We start from the raw sequence: 19901 nt of genomic DNA, 5'->3' as shown, positions 1-19901 counted from the left end.
AAATAAATAAATAAATAAATAAATAAATAAATAAATAAATAAATAAATAAGCTACAATAACATTATCCAGGCATGGTGGTGTGTACCTGAGGACCCAGCTACTCTGGAGGATTGCTTGAGCCTGGGAGATTGAAGCTGCAGGGAGTGAGCCATGATTGCACCATTGTATTTCAGCCTGGGCGACAGAGCTGAGACCTCATCTCAGAAAGTAAAAAGTTAAAAAATATCAGCAGACCAGGCATGGTGATTTACACTGGTAATCCTTTGGGAAGCCAAGGCAGGAATATTGCTGGAGGCCAGGAGTTCAAGACCAGCCTGGGCAACATAGTGAGACCCCTCCCGCCCCATTTCCACAAAAAAGAAGAAAAATTAACTGGGTGTGGTGGAGCATACCAGAAGCAGAGAGAGGAGGATGACACAAGCTCAGGATTTCGAGGCTATAGCGAGCTGTGATTGTGCCACTGCATTCCAGCCTGGGCAACGCCACAAGATTCTGTCTCAGAGAAACAAGTAAATAAATGCATAAATAAGTAACAATAGCAGCAGCAGCTAACATGTGAATGAGCTGTTCCACATGGAACACCCCCTTTCACTTCCCCCAGCCTTTAACCCTCTCCTCTCCGTTTCCAGCGATCACTCACTTGCTGTACAGAATGATATTCCTCACGGCACTGCCTCTGTTCTGGATTATGATTTCAGGTAATGGCTGACAGGTGCTGGGGACCCAAGGGCCTTGGCCCCTGAGCAGGTTGGAGGTGGGTCCCTGCACCCCCTGGCATGTGGTCGGGGATGGGAGCTGGAGGGGGTGATCAGGTAGGATGTGTCCCTGAACTTCAGCTCCCTGCTTGCCCGCAGCCTCCCGAGGGGGTCACTGGGGTGCCTGGATGCCCTCGTCCATCTCGGCCTTCGAAGGCACGTGCGTCTCCATCCCCTGCCGCTTTGACTTCCCGGATGAGCTGCGGCCCGCCGTGGTGCATGGTGTCTGGTACTTCAATAGCCCATACCCCAAGAACTACCCTCCAGTGGTCTTCAAGTCGCGCACCCAAGTCGTCCACGAGAGCTTCCAGGGCCGCAGCCGCCTCCTGGGGGACCTGGGCCTGCGTAACTGCACCCTTCTGCTCAGCAACGTCAGCCCTGAGCTGGGCGGGAAGTACTATTTCCGTGGGGACCTGGGCGGCTACAACCAGTACACCTTCTCAGAGCACAGCGTCCTGGACATCATCAGTGAGTCCCCAGCGGTTGTGCAGGCACCGGGGGCTGCGGCAGCGGGGCAGGAAGGAGTGTGGCCGGAAGGCCTCCCCACACCTTCCCCAGCAGGCCTGGATGGCAGATCTGGGAGGTGCTGATTTGGCTGGGGGTGCAAACCTCAAGGCCCACGCAGACCATGCAGATGACAGACATGAACAAAGCAGGGCCCCAGAATAGTCTTGCTGCCCTCAGAGGGAAACAGGTGCCTCTACTCTTTTGGAAACACCTGGAGAAAGACAGTGGGGCCAGTGGGTAGGGGCAAGGCTGCTGGGTCCCCACTTCAGCGTGGTGACCTTGGGCAAGTGACTTAACTTCCTTGGGCCTTGGTTTTCTCTTCTGTAAAATGGGGATAAGAACAGCACTTAAGGCAATGAGTGAAATGCCGTCAGGTGCCCAGAGTAGCATCTGGCACACGGCCTCCAGCTCTGGCCAACAGAAAGCAGGGCCAAGGCTCTCAGGTGTTCTGAGTTTTCAAGATAAACCAAAATTTTGGATTCTTTGGTGTAATCTCCTAATTCTTGAATTTTGGCTGCTGATTCAGATTTTTTTTTTTTTTAATCCGTTAAGCCGAATAGAATACAGCTATGGCCAGACACGGCATTCAGATTTCAGGGGATCCCCTTGCCTCATTTCTGAGCGGCGCTGCTGCTTGGAGCCCTCAGTGCTGAGTCCCTGTGAGAGAGCCGGGTTCACCCTGGTGCAGAAAGAGACTGCGGAGGTGCAGTACACACACACACACACCACTCTACAGAAATCGCACACTACATACTGCACACTCTACCTACACACTACCCACACACCACACACACACCACACACTACATATACATCACACACCACACACACACCACACACACACCACACACACACCACACACACACCACACACTACATATACATCACACACCACACACACACCACACACTACATATACATCACACACCACACACACACCACACACACACCACACACACACCACACACCACACATAAATCACATGCTACACAAACCACACACACTACACCCCACACACCCTGCACACATACATGCACTACCCACACACCACACACACCACATGCTACACACAGCACACACACCACACATGATACAAACCACACACCACACACGCCACACACACACATACCACGTACTACACAAACCACATACCACACAAGACCCAAATTGCACAACACCCCCGCACACTGCACACATACATGTACTACCCCCAGATCACACACACACCACACATGACACAGACCACACACCACATACACCACGCACTAAACTCACACCACACAAACCACACAGCACACACACAGCACACACTGCACACATACCATACACACACATCACACACTGCACATGATACCCACACACCACACACCACACTCATGCATCACAAACACACCGCACACTACACAAACCACACACATCACGCTACACACATGCACCACACACCCACACCACACACACACACACACACCCCTGCACACACACACTCACGTGCCAGGCAGAGGGTAAACCAAGCAGGCATGGGAGAGGAGAGGCGCTTGGGAAGTGATGAGGTGTGGGGAGCCCACACTGACGCCAGAGCTACGGGGTTTGTAACCAGTGTTACCTGGTGCAGCTGCAGCCTCAGTTTCTCCATCTGCAAAATGAGCAAAATTACAGTACTCGCCCTCTTGCTTCGCGGGAGGGACTGGCAAGTTAAACGCTGTCAAGTGCTCTGGCCACGACACTGTGATTTTCATTACGATGGCGCTCTGGTGGCTCCGTGGAGGGCTCCGGGGTGACCAAGAAGAGGAAGGGTGAAGGGAACTCTGAATCCGGAGGCAGGGAGCGGAGGCGGTACCACTGAGGCGCACCATTGCCAGCAATGGAGGCGGACAAGGAGGAGGGTGGGTGGGGTGGGACTGGGACCGTAGCCCAGTGCTGTTTCCTCAGCCCTCCCTTTCCCCGCCTCGTATAGACACCCCCAACATCGTGGTGCCCCCAGAGGTGGTGGCAGGCACGGAAGTGGAAGTCAGCTGCATGGTGCCGGACAACTGCCCAGAGCTGCGCCCTGAGCTGATCTGGCTGGGCCACGAGGGGCTGGGGGAACCCGCTGTGCTGGGCCGGCTGCGAGAGGACGAGGGCACCTGGGTGCAGGTGTCGCTGCTGCACTTCGTGCCCACGAGGGAGGCCAACGGCCACCGGCTGGGCTGCCAGGCCTCCTTCCCCAACACCACCCTGCAGTTCGAAGGCTACGCCAGCCTGGACGTCAAGTGTGAGCCTGGGTGCGGGCAGGGCGGGGTGGGGCGGGGCCCAGGGAAGGGGTGGACCTGGGAATGGGGCCGGAGGCGGGGCCGGGCAGTGATGGGGGTGGGGCCAGGACCAGGGCCAGGCAGGGATTGGGGGGTGGGGTGGGGGCGAAACCAGGCAGTCCCGGGGGGGGGCCAGGGCTGAGGACGGGGCCGGGCAGTTTTGGAAGCTGGGCCGGGCTGGCGGGGAGAGGGCACCGGGCCGGGTCCCCAGCACCTGCTCACTAACCTCGCTGTGTCGCGGGCCTCAGACCCCCCGGTGATTGTGGAGATGAACTCCTCAGTGGAAGCCATCGAGGGCTCCCACGTGAGCCTGCTCTGTGGGGCTGACAGCAACCCGCCGCCGCTGCTGACCTGGATGCGGGACGGGACGGTGCTCCGGGAGGCGGTGGCCGAGAGCCTGCTCCTGGAGCTGGAGGAGGTGACCCCCGCCGAGGACGGCGTCTACGCCTGCCTGGCCGAGAATGCCTACGGCCAGGACAACCGCACCGTGGGGCTCAGTGTCATGTGTAAGTGGCCTGCCCTGTGTGTCCACACGCCCACCTGCAGCCGAGAGATAAAGGGAAGAGGCCTCATCCAGGGCGAGCAGGGGCTGGACCCCGCAGGGGACCGGCCATAAACACAGTCGAGCCCAAGGTGGACAGGAGGGTTGCAGGTCAATCTGTACCTTCATTCTTTGCACAAGAATCTGGGGAACACCTGCTCTGCCTCACCCTCCTTCCCAGGATAAGACCCAGGCCTGCCTCCTAGGGAAGCCTGTTAGTTGCAGCTTCCTGAGGGCAGCTCCTGGCTGTTCTGGGACTTGGTGTGGGCCTGGCCCCAGAAAATTTTACTTTATAAAATTTTTTTGGAGACAAGGTCTTGCTCTGTTGCCCAGACTGGAATGCAGTGGTGCCGTCATAGCACCCCTTGCCCTCAAACTCCTGGGCTCAAGCAAGCCTCCCGAGCAGCTGGGCCTACAGGTGTGCACCACCAAACGCCAGGCTAATTTTTAAATTGTTTTGTGAAGTTGGGATCTTGCTATGTTGCCCAGGCTGGTCTCAAACTCCTGGGCTCAAGCGAGCCTCCCACCTCAGCCTGCTGCACTGCTGGGCCTACAGGCAGGAGCCACCACACCCAGCCAATTTTTCTACTTTTTTGTAGAGACAGAGAATGGATATGTTCCCTGGCCTGGTCTTAAACTTCTGGGCTCAAGTGATCCTCCCGCCTCAGCCTCTGAAAGTGCTGGGATTACAAGTGTGAGCCACTGCGCCTGGCCAGGAATCCGTATTTTTAAATGAATTCCATTGTAGTTCTAATGAGAGGATTGAGGGGACTTCAGGCCTCATCCAGCCCCTTGCATGCAAATTTATATTATTGGGCCTGCAAGAAGGGAGCTGGTCAGAAGAGGATTCTTAGCTGAGAACCAAGGAGAGACCATTCATTCTTTCATTCATTCATTCACAAATGTGTATTGAGGCAAAGTGCCCAGCACTGGGGATATTAACAATGACAGCCCCAGCCAACATTTGCTCCATAGCTCCTGCAAGCCTTTTTTTTTTTTTTTTTTTTTTTTTTTTTTTTTTGAGACAGAGTCTCACTCTGTCACCAGGCTGAAGTGCAATGGCGTAATCTTGGCTCACTGCAACCTCTCACTTCCTGGTTCAAGCAATTCTCCTGCCTCAGCTTCCCGAGTAGCCAGGAATACAGGCGCACACCACCATACCTGGCTAATTTTTGTATTTTTAGTAGAGATAGGGTTTCACCATGTTGGCCAGGATAATCTCAAACTCCTGACCTCGTGATCGGCCTTCCTTGGCCTCCCAAAGTGTTGGGATTACAGGCATGAGCCAGCGAACTCTGCCTAATTTTTGCATTTTTAGTAGAGACGGGTTTCACCATGTTGGTCAGGCTGGTCTCGATCTCCTGACCTCAGGGGACCCGCCCGCCTCAGCTTCCCAAAGTGCTGGAATTACAGGTATGAACCTCCATGCCTGGCCTCCTGTGTGCTTTTGACATGTCCTTTTCCCCCCAGTATTCCCATGGCTGGCTCTGCCCACCTCCTAGGCTCACTGAAGCCTTCCCCCATCATCCTATCCCAAACTGTAACTACCCTGATTTTTCCATACCCTCAGCCCCTTTATTTTTCTCTACACACTTCTTCCCATCTTACAAAGTATATATTTTATTTAATTACATCTGCTCTTTCCACATGGGCCTTGTTCAAGCTAGAGCAATGCCTGTCACTCAGCAGGTTCTCAGTGAATGTTGGATGATCGCCCCTTTGAAGGTGGAACTATTATAAAGCCCATTTTCCAGATGAGAAAAGTGAAGCCCAGAGAGGTTAAGATGTGAGCCCACACACAACTGGGCAGGGGTAGAGTCCGGATCTGAAGACAAGCACTCTGGCTACAGAGCTGCTGTTCTCGGAAACGAGATAGCCCGGACTGGGGTCACCTGAGCCTTCCTGAACTGGTGTGCTAGGTTTGGGGTGGGATCTGGGGTCCTATCTGGGGGTGGCTGGCAGAAACACCTACTGGGTTCTGACCATCAGTCCCGTCCCACTCCACAGATGCACCCTGGAAGCCAACGGTGAACGGGACAGTGGTGGCCGTAGAGGGGGAGACGGTCTCTATCTTGTGCTCTACACAGAGCAACCCAGACCCTATTCTCACCATCTTCAAGGAGAAGCAGATCCTGGCCACAGTCATCTACGAGAGCGAGCTGCAGCTGGAGCTGCCGGCCGTGTCACCCGAGGATGATGGAGAGTACTGGTGTGTGGCTGAGAACCAGTATGGCCAGAGGGCCACCGCCTTCAACCTGTCTGTGGAGTGTGAGTACCTTCCACTCCCCTTCAACCTGTCTGTGGAATGTGAGTAACTTCCGCTCCCCTATGCCGGGGACGGATGTTTCCGTGCAGGACACCAGGGTTACTGTGGGTGCCCACCCATCCCAATCAGTGTTGGCTTTGCCTGTCCTCTGGAGAGACAAGGAAGGGAGGGCAGGGAAGCTGAATTCACAGCAGGAATATAAAATTCCATCTGAGAATACTGTGTTCCCACATCCAGAGGTGGGCTTTTTTTTTTTTTTTTTTTTGAGACAGCGTCTTGCTCTGTCACCCAGGCTGGAGTTCAGTGGCGCTATCTGCGCTCACTGCAATCGCTGCCTCCTGGGTTCAAGCAATTTTCCTGCCCCAGCCTCCTGAGAAGCTGGAATTACAGGCACCAGCCACCACACCTGGCTAACTTTTGTATTTTTAGTAGAGACAGGATTTTGCCATGTTGGCCTGGCTTGTCTCGAACCCCTGACCTCAGATGATCTGCCCGCCTCAGTCTCCCAAAGTCCTAGGATTACAAGCGTGAGCCAGCGCGTCCAGCCTGGGGTGGACTTTTGACCAATGAAATTTCTGGATCCTGTGGCTACTGCCCCTCTGCATTAACCAAAACAATGACCACGATCTCTAACCTGTGTAGAGTGTCGCTATGTACCAGGCACTGTTGGAAGCGCTGTACAGCAACCCACTCATTTCATCCTCATGACATCTTCAGGAGGGAGGTTCTATTACTGTTCCCCTGTTTATGGAGAAGGAAACTGAGACCCAGAGAGGTTATGCCACTTGCCTAAGTCCCCGCAGCCAGGAAATGGCAGAATTTGAGGTTTGAATCCAGGCAGTCTGGTTCTATTCTTCTTCCCTGCCCAAAGCTGAGCTCATCCTATGTTATGACAGCAGAATACATTGATGCGGTAGTTGTTATACACAAAAGGCTGTGCGGCTCTGTGAAAGGTGGAGGACAGGGCTGAGAAGACAACACGCTTATGAACAGGTAGAGAATAGCTGGAGAGATGACATAGATGCACATAAAAAGCTGCTGTCTTGGAAATGAAACTCACCATTGCACGGCTGGCCAGCGCCTCTCATCTCCTCACTATGGACTGTGCCACCATCTCCCACCACCCCTACCGCCACAGCCATCACTCCAGGTTGTAGCAGCCAAGTCACAGTTTTGACTCCCCTTCTTTAAGCAACTCCCTCTGGAATGTTGCCTTCCTGTTTCCATTTCCCCTGCTTCCCCCCAAGTTCCTGTTGGCTTCTAGCACTCCTCTCGAAACTTCACCTCTCTGGTCTTCGCGATGCCCATAATGGCGTCTACCACACACATTTGTCAGAAGGTTTAATGACATTCAACAGGCAAAGAATTCAATGCAGTGTCTGCTACACAGTACATGCTCTGTGCTGTGTACATGGCGACAATCAGTACATGGCAGATATAGGTTAGTCCTGTGGGGCCACCTCTCGTGGCAAAGCCGTCCCTTCCCTGTTGACCTATAATCTTCGGGCACTTTCCCTCCTGGTTCTGTTCCCTAGCGGGGTTGATGTGATCCTGGTGCAGGGCTGCATGGTCCCCTGCTCCCTCCATCTGTGCGTGCCATCCTGGGCCAGCTTCCCCTCTGGTTGTCCCCTGTCCCCTGTTACACCCCACACCAGTGATTTTAAGTTTAAGAGTCAGAGAGAGGAGCTGATGGGAGCGCTTGAGCAACCATTCAGCACCACCTCACATACATTTTCCGGTGGGGTGCACATCTCTCCTTTATAGTAAGAGCAGCGGGCAGCAAGCGTGAGTTAGGGGCCTGCCCTGGGCTAGACCTTGAATCCCCTACAGCTATTTTCTGGCTCAGTTCTTTTTTCTTTTTTGTTTTTTTGTTTTTTTTGAGACTGAGTCTCACTGTGTCGCCCAGGCTGGAGTGCAGGGGCATGATCTTGGCTCACTGCAACCTCTGCCTCCCAGGCTCAAGCGATTCTCCTGCCTCAGCCTCCCAACTAGCTGGGATTACAGGTGTGCACCACCATGCCCGGCTCATTTTTGTATTTTTAGTAGAGATGGGGTTTCTCCATGTTGCCCGGGCTGTTCTCCAACTCCTAGCTTCAAGTGATCCACCTGCCTCGGCCTCCCAAAGTGCTGGGATTACAGGCGTAAGCCACCACACCCGACCTATCTGGCTCAGTTTCAATTCTAGGGTCACGCTGTGAAACAGGGGTGTGTTATCATTCTCCCCTTCACCAAGGAGAAAACTCAGGGGCAGAACTCCCTGAGGCCAGGCAGCTATAAAATTGGTCCGAGCCCGATACTTCCAGACTCCTGTCTGCCCCAGCTGTTAAACCTCTGGCTGCCTCACCTCCCTCACAGCTCTTAGCACTCCAGGACTCAATCTGGCTTCTCTTGAAAATGAACACACAGACAGATATGGAGTGTGCAAGCCTCACCCTGCTGGAGTTGAGGGGAGCAGTGGCCCTGTCCCCTGCCCCACCTGCCAGCTCCCCACTCTTCACCCAGGGCTGTGTCAAAGTGCTTGCCCTTGGAGAGTGTGACCCTCAGGCTCCCTCCTCTGCACACAGTCAATGTTCCCTGGCACCAGGGCTCCAATGTTCACTGACAGTGGTGGTGACCCTTGAGCAGGGCCTTCTGTCCTACCTGCCAACCTCAAAGCCCTGAATGGCACGGGGCATGTAGGAAGCGTGCAAACTTGCCGAGTGCCTGAGATGTCTAGGGAACTAGCTTGAGTACGTTGCACGTGTTGACCTATTTTGTTCTTACAACCATGTGACTGGGGGGAGGATACCATTCTTCACCCCAGTTTAATACAAGGAAACAGAAGTTTGACTGGCATCCAGTCCCAGTAGGGCTGAACAGACCTGGGCCAGAATCCCAGCTCTGTCCCCATCCTCCTGCATGAGCTCAGGCAAGTGACTTCAGTTTTGCAACCCTTAGCAAGGGTTCATAACAGTATCTTACCACAAAGATGGCTGTGAGAACTAAGAGAATTAGGCTGGGCACGGTGGCCCATGCCTGTAATCCCAGCACTTTGGGAGGCTGAGACAGTTGGATCACTTGAGGCCAGGAGTTCGAGACCAGCCTGGCCAACTTGACAAAACCCCATCTCTACTAAAAATACAAAACTTAGCCAGGCGTGATGGCGCAAACCTGTAGTCCCAGCTACTCAGGAGGCTGAGGCAGGAGAATCGTTTGAGCCTGGGGGCGGGGGGGGGTTGGAGATTGCAGTGAGCTGAAATGGAGCCAGTGTACTCCAGCCTAGATAACAGAGCAAGACTCTGTCTCACCCCTCCACTGCCCTCGATAAAAAGAACGGAGAGAACAATACTGAGTGTTTATAGTGCTACATACTCTGTGGATATTGGATGCCATCATCTTTCTCACTGATTTTTCCTTTGGACTCCAGGTTAAATATTTGTGTGTGTTCTGCGGCTGAGGTTTTGCTCATGGGACCCCTCGGCTGGAATGGTTCTGTCTATCTACCCACGAGTACTTGGGTGGGATGTTAAGTGTTTTTATTTTATTTTTTAAACGTATTTATTATTACTATTATTTTTTAGAGACAGGGTCTTGCCCTGTTGCCCAGGCTGGAATGCAATGGTTTGATCACTGCTCACTGCAGCCTCAACCTCCTGGGCTCAACTGTTTCTCACACTTCAGCCTCCTGAGTAGCTGGGACTACAGGCACGCATCACTATGCCCAGTTAATGTTTTAATTTTTTGTAGAGATGGGGTCTTGTTCTGTTGCCCAGGCTGGTCTCAAACTCCTGGGCTCAAGTGATCCTCCTGCCTTGGCCTCCCAGAGTGCTGGAGTGACAGGTGTGAGCCACCACGCCCGGATGGGATGTTAAGTGTTTACAACACACTTGCGCGCCTATCTTCGGAGTCTGGTAGCCCCTTGTGAGTTACTGACTGTAACCCCCTGGTTTCCATAGATGAGAACTCCATCCCCTAGGTCCAGGAGGCTGAGTGGCCTCATCCAGCCAGTAGATGGCAGAGCTGGGATTCAAGCCAAATCCATCCCAGTGCAAACTCCTCATTCTTTGTACCTTTGTCTTTGAGGTTTGTCTAGAGTCCCATAACAGTTTCCGCAGCTTCACAGGTTGCCTGCAAAGGTACTAAGCACGTGCACCAGCAGGGTATCGGCGTTCCGCCAACATCCAGGTCGGACACTTTGTCACCAGAGCACCAGTGATGCTGTCTTGAGTGGAAGTGCTTTGAAAAAGTTTTAGGTCTGTCCGTTCAGGTTCGCTGTTATTAATGTACTCTATGGTGTGTTAGCTGGTTAATGCTATAGCAAGCATATTGCATCTCTGCCCGAAGAGGACTTTTTATTTAGTAGACTTAGAGACGTATGCACAGAGGTTCCCATCCCTGCTGTGAATCCGTGTGCCCGTGTGACTCTCACCACCATTACCGGCACATTCTTTTTGCTGGAAATTGAAAATAGGTAGGGTAGGTGAGCCAAGGGTCTCTTGCCTGTGTGTAAGTGGGTTTTGGTAAGAACTCACTGAGAACCCGTGCTCCATCTACAGCAAGCCAAGGAGGGTGCTAGAATCTCCGGCTGAGAAAGAGAACATAGTTTAAAAAGCAGCATTCGATGCTGGAATACAGTTTCGTATTTTGGTACAAAAATTAGCCGGGCATCACCACGCCCGTGCAGTCCCAGCTACTGAAGAGGCTGAGGCAGGACAATCACTTGAACCTGGAAGACAGAGGTTGCCATGAGCTGAGATCGCGCCGCTGCACTCCAGCCTGGGCGACAGAGAGAGACTCTGTCTGAAAAAATCATAGTAATAATAATACTAATAATTTCCTATTTTGGAAAATGAAAAAAAAAGGCTACCAGTACTATTTTTGTAATCCAGTGGCAGCAAAGCAAAGCTCAACCAAGTGACTTTGGGTGGAGGGTGGTGTTTGGTGCTAGTGGCAGAAGGGAATCCCATGGGTGAGGGAAGGCCAGGGTTCAAGGAGGCTTTAGGGGAGGAAGTGGGGGGGTGGGCATCTGCAGCGGGGACTGAGAGGAAGGAACAGAGGCTGGAAGCCAGAAAGGCAGGAATAGTCTGAAACTGTGTGAGCCCCAAGGGTCTGGGGAGGCCGGGGGCTGGGAGAGTTCCATAGTTCCTCCCTTCTACGTGTGAGGCCCAGAGTGGAGATGGAGCAAGCCCCTGTCCTGATGGAAACAGGGGGCCCTTTATATCAGTGTGTGATGCAGGGAGGGTGAGTGCTGGGGAGGAGAACTGAGTTAGGCAGGGAGTGAATGACGCATGGAGCGAGGTGTAGCTTCCCTGGGTGGTCAGAGAAAGAGATGCTGCGTGGGTAGAGGCTGACGTGGAGCGAGGGAGGGCGATCCACAGGCAATTGATGGAAGCATTCCAGGTTGAGGGAGAAACACACAGATCCTGGAGTGAAAGAAAGCTCACGATTTTGAGACACAGCAAGGAACCGGTGTGGCTGGAAAGGACTAAGCCAGGGGGAGAGAAGGAGAGAGCATGTGGTCAGGCAGGGCCTGAGGGGCCTTGTAGATGAAAGACTTTGTATTTTGGGCTGGGCACAGTGGCTTGCACCTTATAATCCCAGTACTTTGGGAGGCCAAGGCAGAAAGATTGCTTGAGCTCAGGAGTTCAAGACCAGCATGGGGAACATAGCAAGACCCTGTCTCTACAAAAACAAACAAAAACCCTCCAGTAACTGTCATGAGTAAGATGGATTTACCGTCCTCTGTAGTTCTGAACATAAAGCTTTAAAATCAAAAGGCTTTTTGCAATTTTGGCAACACCCTGATTTGACAGCAAAATCTGGCTAAAGAATACAAGGCTGTTTGTAATCTGTACTGATTTCATTTAGGGTGAATATTCGTACTTTTTTGCTGTATATATTACATTGAACTATGTGAAATTTTTCTGCATGTCAAAAATGGTCAAATGTGGCTGGGTGCGGTGGCTCATGCCTGTAATCCCAGCACTTTGGGAGGCTGAGGCGGGAGGATCTCTAGAGGCCAGGAGTGCAAATGAGCTATAGTACTGCCGCTGCACTTCAGCCTGGGCGACAGGGCCAGACCCTGTCTCAAAACGATAAAAAATAAAGGATTTGTATTTTAGGTGAATCGCGGAGCAACAGAAGGAGGGTTTTGAGCAGAGTGCTGTGATCTGATTTATGTATTTCAAGGTGAATGAGGTTAGAGAGAGTGAAAGAGCCAGGGCCCAGGAGAAACAGCCCATCCCTGTGACATAGAGCTCCGTCCAGGCCGAACCTGAGGCTAGAGTCGCCTCAAAAGCGGCACCAGAAGAATCACCCCAAGAGAGCACCCCAAACCATCCCAAAATGAGGCCACTTGGGATTCCAAAGAGAGAGGCACTAAACACCAGGTGATCACCAGTCCAAAGCATTTGGGAGGGGAACTGACACGGTGCTACAGTGAGAGAAAGGGAGGTTCTACCCAGATATGTCTGTGAGGGTCAGGGTATGGGTTTACATGAGGGTTTAAGGAATTTGGCCCAGGGCTGGGTCTGGTTTCTTTCATTCTTTCATTTTTGTTGCTGTTGTTTGGGATTTTTTTTGAGACATCATCTCATTCTGTCACCCAGGCGGGAGTGCAGTGGTGAGATCTCAGCTCACTACAACCTCTGCCTCTCAGACCCAAATGATTCTCCTGCCTTAGCCTCCTGAGTAGCTGGGACTACAGGTGTGCACCACCACACTTGGCTAATTTTGTGCTTTTAGTAGAGACAGGGTTTCACTATCTTGGCCAGGATCTCGAACTCCTGACCTCAGGTGATCCATCCACTTTTCGGCCTCACAAAGTGCTAAGATTACAGCTGTGACCCACCGTGCCCGGCCTCTTTCAGTGTTTTGAGCAACAATCTAAACACCTTTATCAGTGCCTGGGAATGTTCAAGGCCCCTGGCGTGGGCGCCGGCGGGGTCGTAGTGAGGTCAAGGCACTCTCAGTCAGGACAGAGGAAAAAGGAGGGGGAAATTGGAGGGCCCTACATGAAGCTACCGCCCCCATCCTTGGCCACGCTGGCCTTGCCTTGAGCCAAGGAGTCTCCCAGGCCGGGCCTCGTTGGTTTCTGGTCACCTTCAGTCCTGATTTTGCCTCTGCAGTCGCTCCTGTGCTCCTCCTGGAGTCCCACTGCGCCGCAGCCCGAGACACAGTGCAGTGCCTGTGCGTGGTGAAGTCCAACCCGGAGCCATCCGTGGCCTTTGAGCTGCCATCGCGCAATGTGACCGTGAACGAGAGTGAGCGGGAGTTCGTGTACTCGGAGCGCAGTGGCCTGGTGCTCACCAGCATCCTCACGCTGCGGGGGCAGGCCCAGGCCCCGCCCCGCGTCATCTGCACCGCGAGGAACCTCTATGGCGCCAAGAGCCTGGAGCTGCCCTTCCAGGGAGCCCGTGAGTGGCATGGACTTGGGGTGGGAGCCACAGGAGGGAGCGGGCTCCTCTTGGATCCAAGCTCCCAAGGCTGACCAACAGCCACAGAGCATGGGCTATGCAGATTGAGAAAAAGGTCAAATTCTCCCTTTCCGGTTGGAGAGGAGAAGCCGCCCTGAGTTTGCCTGAGTTTGCTGGGACCTTTGCGGTATGAGCCCCTCCCCAGGGCCTCTCCAGCACAAAATGGATTGCCCTGGCGCCAGGAGCCTCCGTGCCAGTCAGTGCAAGGATGCCCCGGCTGCGTGAATACATTGACTGTCACCCCAGCACGTCTCCAAAGTTCTCAGGTGTTGTCACCACCACCCATAGCCCTAAGGGCACCTGGGTCTTCTCTATCCTCAGATCGACTGATGTGGGCCAAGATCGGGCCTGTGGGCGCTGTGGTCGCCTTTGCCATCCTGATTGCCATCGTCTGCTACATTACCCAGACACGCAGGAAGTGAGTGCCAGCCGGGGCTGATCTGGGGATGATCCAAAAAGGGGACCTGGTGGGAGATGGAGGCCTGGAGTGGGCGGGGGAAGGCAGCACCATAAGTGTAGAGAAGGCAGATTCTGCTCTGGGAATGTTCAGCTGGACAGAAGAGAGAGGGGTCCTGTTAATTCCAGCCCCTGCTGGTCAGGAGCACACCAGGGCCCGGGCTGAGTCCTTTACACACATCATTTGAGACCTGTTTCTATTTTGACGGCCTCACATTCTATTTTGACGGCCTCCCTATCTCCAGGAACTCTCCCCTGCACACTCCAGTGTGGTGGGGAAAGCCCAGTTACTCCCTACAGCCACAGCAGCAGATCCACTTGACGCCAGAAGCCCCAAAGATTACACACATCTGTGGCAAAAAAATATGCCTTGGCCAGGTGCATTGGCTCACACCTGTTATCCTGCACTTTAGGAGGCCAAGGCAGAAGGATTGCTTGAGGCCAGAAATCTGACACTAGCCTGGGCAAACACAGCAAGACCACATCTCAAAAAAAAAAATTTTTTTTTTGATTAGCCAGGCATGGTGGCACACACCTGTAGTCCCAGCTACTTGGGAGGCCGAGGTGGAACGATTGCTTGAGCTCAGGAATTAGAGGCCTGCCTGGGCAACATAGGGAGACCCCATCTACAAAAAAAATGAAAAAATTAGCTAGGCATAGTGGCACGTGCCTGTGGTCCCAGCTACTCCGGAGGCTGAGGAGGGAAGATCGCTTGAGCCTGGGAGGTTGAGGCTGTAGTGAGCTATGATTTCACCACTGTACTCCAGTCTAGGTGACAAAGAGAGACCCTGTCTCTAAAAACAAACAAACAAGCAAGCAAACAAACAAACAGAAAGCCTCTCCAGCCCCAAACCACAGCTACCTGGCCCAACTGAACTGCAGCCGTGTTTCTTCCTTGTGGCACACACACATCAGCTGTCCTGAGAAATAAATTCACCTCTCTGCTCCACATCCTGGTGGCAAGAGGGGCAGACAGACCCAGAGCCTATGAGGGGGAACCTGGAGAATCCAGACGGGGGTCCTGAAAAACAGCAGAGTCCAGTGGCCAGGTGGCTCCTCCCCAGCTGGGCAGGGGCCGCAGAGGTGGGAAGGATGGGCTGTGTGGGCGGGAGAGGCTGGTTCTGAAAGGGCTGCTTGCCACATCTTAGAGATGGGTGGGAGAACTCTGAGGTCCCCTGAGCCAAACTCCTAAAACACATGGGGGTGCAGAAAGGGAGGGCAGAGGGAGGTCTGACGAGTCCTGCCCTACAGAAAGAACGTGACAGAGAGCCCCAGCTTCTCGGCAGGGGACAACCCTCCCGTCCTGTTCAGCAGCGACTTCCGCATCTCTGGGGCACCAGAGAAGTACGAGGTAAGGACCGGAGCCCTGCAGCGCCAGGCTGGCCTGGGAACCTGGATACCAGGATCACCGAGGGCCTGGGAGGGGTCTGTGAGGCCAAGGGGCAGGGGAGTGGGGTGGCCTCTCAGAGGAGGAGAGGAAGGACGTTCCAGGGCTGGGTTGGACCTGGAGGCTGGGGAGGCGGTGCCCAGGCTGAAGCTGTGTAGGGGGCGATGGGACGTGGGGCCCAAGGAACCGCTCCCTCTCCCTGCCTGCGTCTGTGACTGCATTTCCTTCTTCAATAGTCCAAAGAGGTCTCTACCCTGGATTCTCACTGAGCGCCCCAGGAGGTAGGTTCCGGGGGCTTCAGTGTGCCCTCCTCTGGGCCCTCCTTGGGCCCTGGGGTTGGCGTGCATGTCCGTGTGTCCCTGTCAGGTGTCCAGGTGGTCTCTGGTGAAGTTTGGGCCTGCCCGGCAGTGCTGGCCTTGTCTAGTCTGTCCTGTTGCAGCTCCCTTCTGTCTGTGGCCCCCGTCCTGTGTGTCCAAATTCCTGTGACTGGGGGGTGGGAAGCATGAGCGGAACCCACGTGTCACTTGCAGGACCTCCCAGATTGAGGGGGAACCCATGCCGGATCCAAACATGGGGGATACGTACCAAACCAGGTATTTCCAGGAATTTGGAAAGATGGGGTCCCAACTAGGTGGCTTCCCAGCACTTTGAGAAGCTGAGGCGTTTGGATCACTTGAGGTCAGGAGTTTGAGACCAGCCTGGCCAACATGATGAAACCCCATCTCTACTAAAAATACAAAAAGTTAGCCAGGCGTGTTGGCGGGCGCCTGTAATCCCAGCTACTCGGGAGGCTGAGGCAGGAGAATCGCTTGAGCCCCAGAGGTGGAGGTTGCAGTGAGCCGAGATCGAGCCATTGCAATCCAGCCTGGGTCTCAAAAAAAAAAAAAAAAAAAAAAAAGAAGAGGAAGAAGAAGAAAGCTTCCTGGATAAACTGAATTTGTAGGCAGATTTCAAGCTCAGCAATGATTAACACTGGCAGAAGCTCCAGAGTGGGACCCGGTGACCGCCGGGCCTGTTGGGCCTGCGGTCCTTGAGAAAGGAGGTTGACACGGGAATTTATTTGGTACGGAACTCAGGAGCTCTGAGGGTGCAAACACTCTGGCCTCTGCGTGGGGAAAAGGCAGGGAGCAGGACCCTGCTAATGGGTGATTTCCCCTCCTAGAGCGAGAGGCGCCTGGGATCTGAGAGGAGGCTGCTGGGCCTTCGGGGAGAACCCCCAGAGCTGGACCTGAGCTATTCTCACTCGGACCTGGGGAAACGGCCCACCAAGGACAGCTACACGCTGACGGAGGAGCTAGCTGAGTATGCTGAAATCCGGGTCAAGTGAAGGAGCTGGGGGCAGCCCGTGTGGCTGACCCCCCCTCAGGACCCTCGCTGGCCCCCACTGGCTGCGGGCTCCCTTCCTCCCAAAAGTAGCGGGGGCTGGGGCAGGAGGGGAATGAGGCAGGTGACAGTGAGGTCCTGGGGACCTGACCTCCCCCTCCTTCCCAGCTGCCCCTCCCTGCCAGCACCCCCACGCCCTCATTACGGCTCCTCTCTAACCACCTTTACCCTCATCTGTCCGGAGAGGAGCTCTGTCTGTCCGTGTTATTTATTGCTACTTCCTGCCTGGTCTCCTGCCCCGACACCTGGCCCCGGGGCCTGTACAAAAGGGACATGAAATAAATGCCCCGAAGCCAAAGCCAGTCTAGATCCTGATGCTTTCTGACCCGTCTTTGGGCAGCCTGCCATCCCACTGTCTACAGAACAATGACAGAATTTCTCCTTGCCCTCGGCTGAGCCTGGTGTGCAGGCAAGGGCCCAGGGATTTTAGCCTTGAACCCAGGGCCAGTGGCCGTTAAGTTGCTCCCACTCTGAGCTGGTAGCTGCGGGCTGGGTCTTGTTTGACTTCTGGGTGATTTCACGTAAAAATCCTCATGCTGGTTTCTGTCGCAGTCAGATCAGTTGACAGCACCAGGCTTGCACTTGCATGTGGCCATGACTTGTTGAAAGGGAGGGTCCTGTGCATTGACCACAGTCCCCACCACTCCCTATTGTCCCACACCTGGCCGGCTTCTTACACTGAGATTACCTCCTGGTCCTTGCAGCTTGGAGCGCAAGCCGCAGATCTAGGTCTCACGAGCCCATGTTGGTTTCACCCCCATCTCTCATACTCATGCTGCAGTTTGCAGTGTCAGCAAATTTTACACATCCCTACATTCAGTTCGAGAAACATTAATTAAGCACCAGCTGTATACCAAGCACTTTCCAGAGGCTCAGGCTATCCTGAGAAGGGTCTCCGAGGACAACTCTGTGACAATGAGAATGCTGAGACTTAGGGAAGTTAGGTAATTTTCCCAGGGTCCCGGAGCTTGGAAATGGTGTGGCCAGGCCCTGGGGTCAATTCTTCTGATTCAAATGCACTCTTTTCTCTTCCTTCCTTCCTTCCTTTCTTCCTTCCTTCTTTCCTTTTTCTTTCTTTCTTTTTCTTTCTCTCTTCGTTCTTTCTCCTTTCTTTCTTTTTTTTTTTTGATGGAGTCTCACTCTATCGCCCAAGCTGGAGTGCAGTAGTGCGATCTCGGCTCACTGCAACCTCCGCCTCCTGGGTTCAAGCGATTCTCCTGCCTCAGCCTCCTGAGTAGCTGAGATCACAGGCACCTGCCACCATGCCCAGCTAATTTTTGTATCAATTGCACTTTTTCTATAATACCTGTGAGGAAGTAAAAAAGGGCCAGAGTGTCTGGTGTAAATGGGATTAGTAACTAACAGTTGTTGAACGCTTTCTATGATTCTACCCAGTTTGCATTAATTAATCTCCATTAACCTCATTTACCTTCCCTAACAACTATGACAATGGTTCTCAAAGTGTGGTCCCTAGGCAGCAGCATCAGCAGCACCTGGGAGCTTGCTAAAAAGGTGAATTTTCAGCCCCCACCCCAGACTTCAGGAATCAAAAACCCTGGGGTGGGGCCCAGGAATCTGTGTTTTGAGAAGTCCTTGGTGGATTCTGATGCATGTGCATGTCTGAGAACAAGCGACTGAAGCCCAGAGAAGTTACATCAGTTCCGCGGTCCCCAACTGTTAGCAGTGGAGCCCAGATATGAGCCCCGATCACTGGCTCCAGAGGCCACACTCCGATGCTGTGCTACACGGCTATGTTGGTGAGAACCAACAGCTGCTCACGGAGCCCGGGTGCTGGAGGAACAGTAAGGTTAAGCTGTGGGCTGCAGGCAGTGAGGGCAGGGTTTCCTATATGACAGCTCTCCCTGGTTTTTGTTTTGTTTTTGTTTTTGTTGAGATGGAGTCTCACTCTGCCATCCAGTCTGGAGTTCAGTGGCATGATCTCGGCTCACTGCACCCTCTGCCTCCCAGATTCAAGCGATTCTTCTGCCTCAGCCTCCTGAGTAGCTGGGACTACAGGGGCGTGCCACCACACTCAGATAATTTTTGTATTTTTAGTAGAGACGAGGTTTCACCATGTTGGCCAGGCTGGTCTCGAACCCCTGACCTCAAGTGATCCACCCAACTCCGCCTCCGAAAGTGCTGGGATTATAGGCATGAGCCACCATGTCCGGCCTCTCCCTGCATTTTGAAGAAAGCAGAGGACACAGCACAGAGACCAAAAGAAAGGCCTAGAGGCAGGAATAAACAAACCAGATCGGGAGGGGAGGTGACATGGGGCTGCTTGGCTGGGACGGGAAGTCCACATGCAGGAGGAAAGGAGACACGTGTGGGGGCCGGGCTGTGGGCAGTGGGAAGGCAGGCACTCTGTGGAGCCTGTCCAAGCTGGCAGAGCGCATGCCCTTTCCTCACGGGGCTCACAGTCTTGCAGGGAGAAGGACATGAAAGAATCTCATGCACATATCAAACCACAACTGTGACACCTGCTCCCAAGGGATAGCTCAGAGTTTTTACAGCAGGGGTCCCCAATGCTGTCCTGCACACACTGATACTTGGTCTGTGGCCTGTTAGTGACTGGGCTGCACAGCAGGAGGTGAGCAGCCAACGAGCAAGCATGACCGCCTGAGCTCTGCCTCCTGTCAGATCAGCAGCGGCTTTAGATTCTCGTAGCAGCACGATCCCTATCGTGAACTGTGCATGCGAGGGATCTAGGTTGCGTACTCACAGATCATGCCTGATGAATTGTCACTGTCTCCCATCACCCCCGGATGGGACCGTCTAGTTGCAGGGAAACAAGCTCAGGGCTCCCACTGATTCTACATGATGGTGAGTTGTATACTTACTTCATTGTATATCACAATGTAATAA

At 53.6% G+C, this 19901-nt stretch overlaps 1 protein-coding gene across 3 annotated transcripts in view; it reads left to right on the top strand.

Annotated features, from left to right (window-relative positions):
* Window positions 1-17334, top strand: part of MAG (myelin associated glycoprotein) — a 20074-nt gene extending 2740 nt beyond the window's left edge. The window contains exons 3-12 of one of the 3 annotated variants that reach the window (XM_023196974.1): window positions 631-699; window positions 856-1224; window positions 3216-3512; window positions 3798-4055; window positions 6098-6358; window positions 13463-13750; window positions 14132-14228; window positions 15518-15617; window positions 15890-15934; window positions 16816-17334. In XM_023196974.1, coding sequence (XP_023052742.1) covers window positions 654-699; window positions 856-1224; window positions 3216-3512; window positions 3798-4055; window positions 6098-6358; window positions 13463-13750; window positions 14132-14228; window positions 15518-15617; window positions 15890-15922 — 1749 coding nt within the window. In that variant the 5' untranslated portion in view covers window positions 631-653 and the 3' untranslated portion in view covers window positions 15923-15934; window positions 16816-17334. Of the gene's footprint in view, window positions 1-630; window positions 756-855; window positions 1225-3215; window positions 3513-3797; window positions 4056-6097; window positions 6359-13462; window positions 13751-14131; window positions 14229-15517; window positions 15618-15889; window positions 15935-16815 lie in introns of all 3 variants that reach the window. The other 2 variants (XM_023196973.1, XM_023196972.2) reach the window with 2 other exon arrangements.
* The last annotated feature ends 2567 nt before the right edge of the window (window positions 17335-19901 follow it).

This window comes from Piliocolobus tephrosceles, chromosome 21 (assembly GCF_002776525.5).
Source record: "Piliocolobus tephrosceles isolate RC106 chromosome 21, ASM277652v3, whole genome shotgun sequence".
NCBI lineage: Eukaryota > Metazoa > Chordata > Mammalia > Primates > Cercopithecidae > Piliocolobus > Piliocolobus tephrosceles.
The sequence above is the reverse complement of the archived record's forward strand: the minus strand, read 5'-3'. Positions and strand labels throughout refer to the sequence as shown.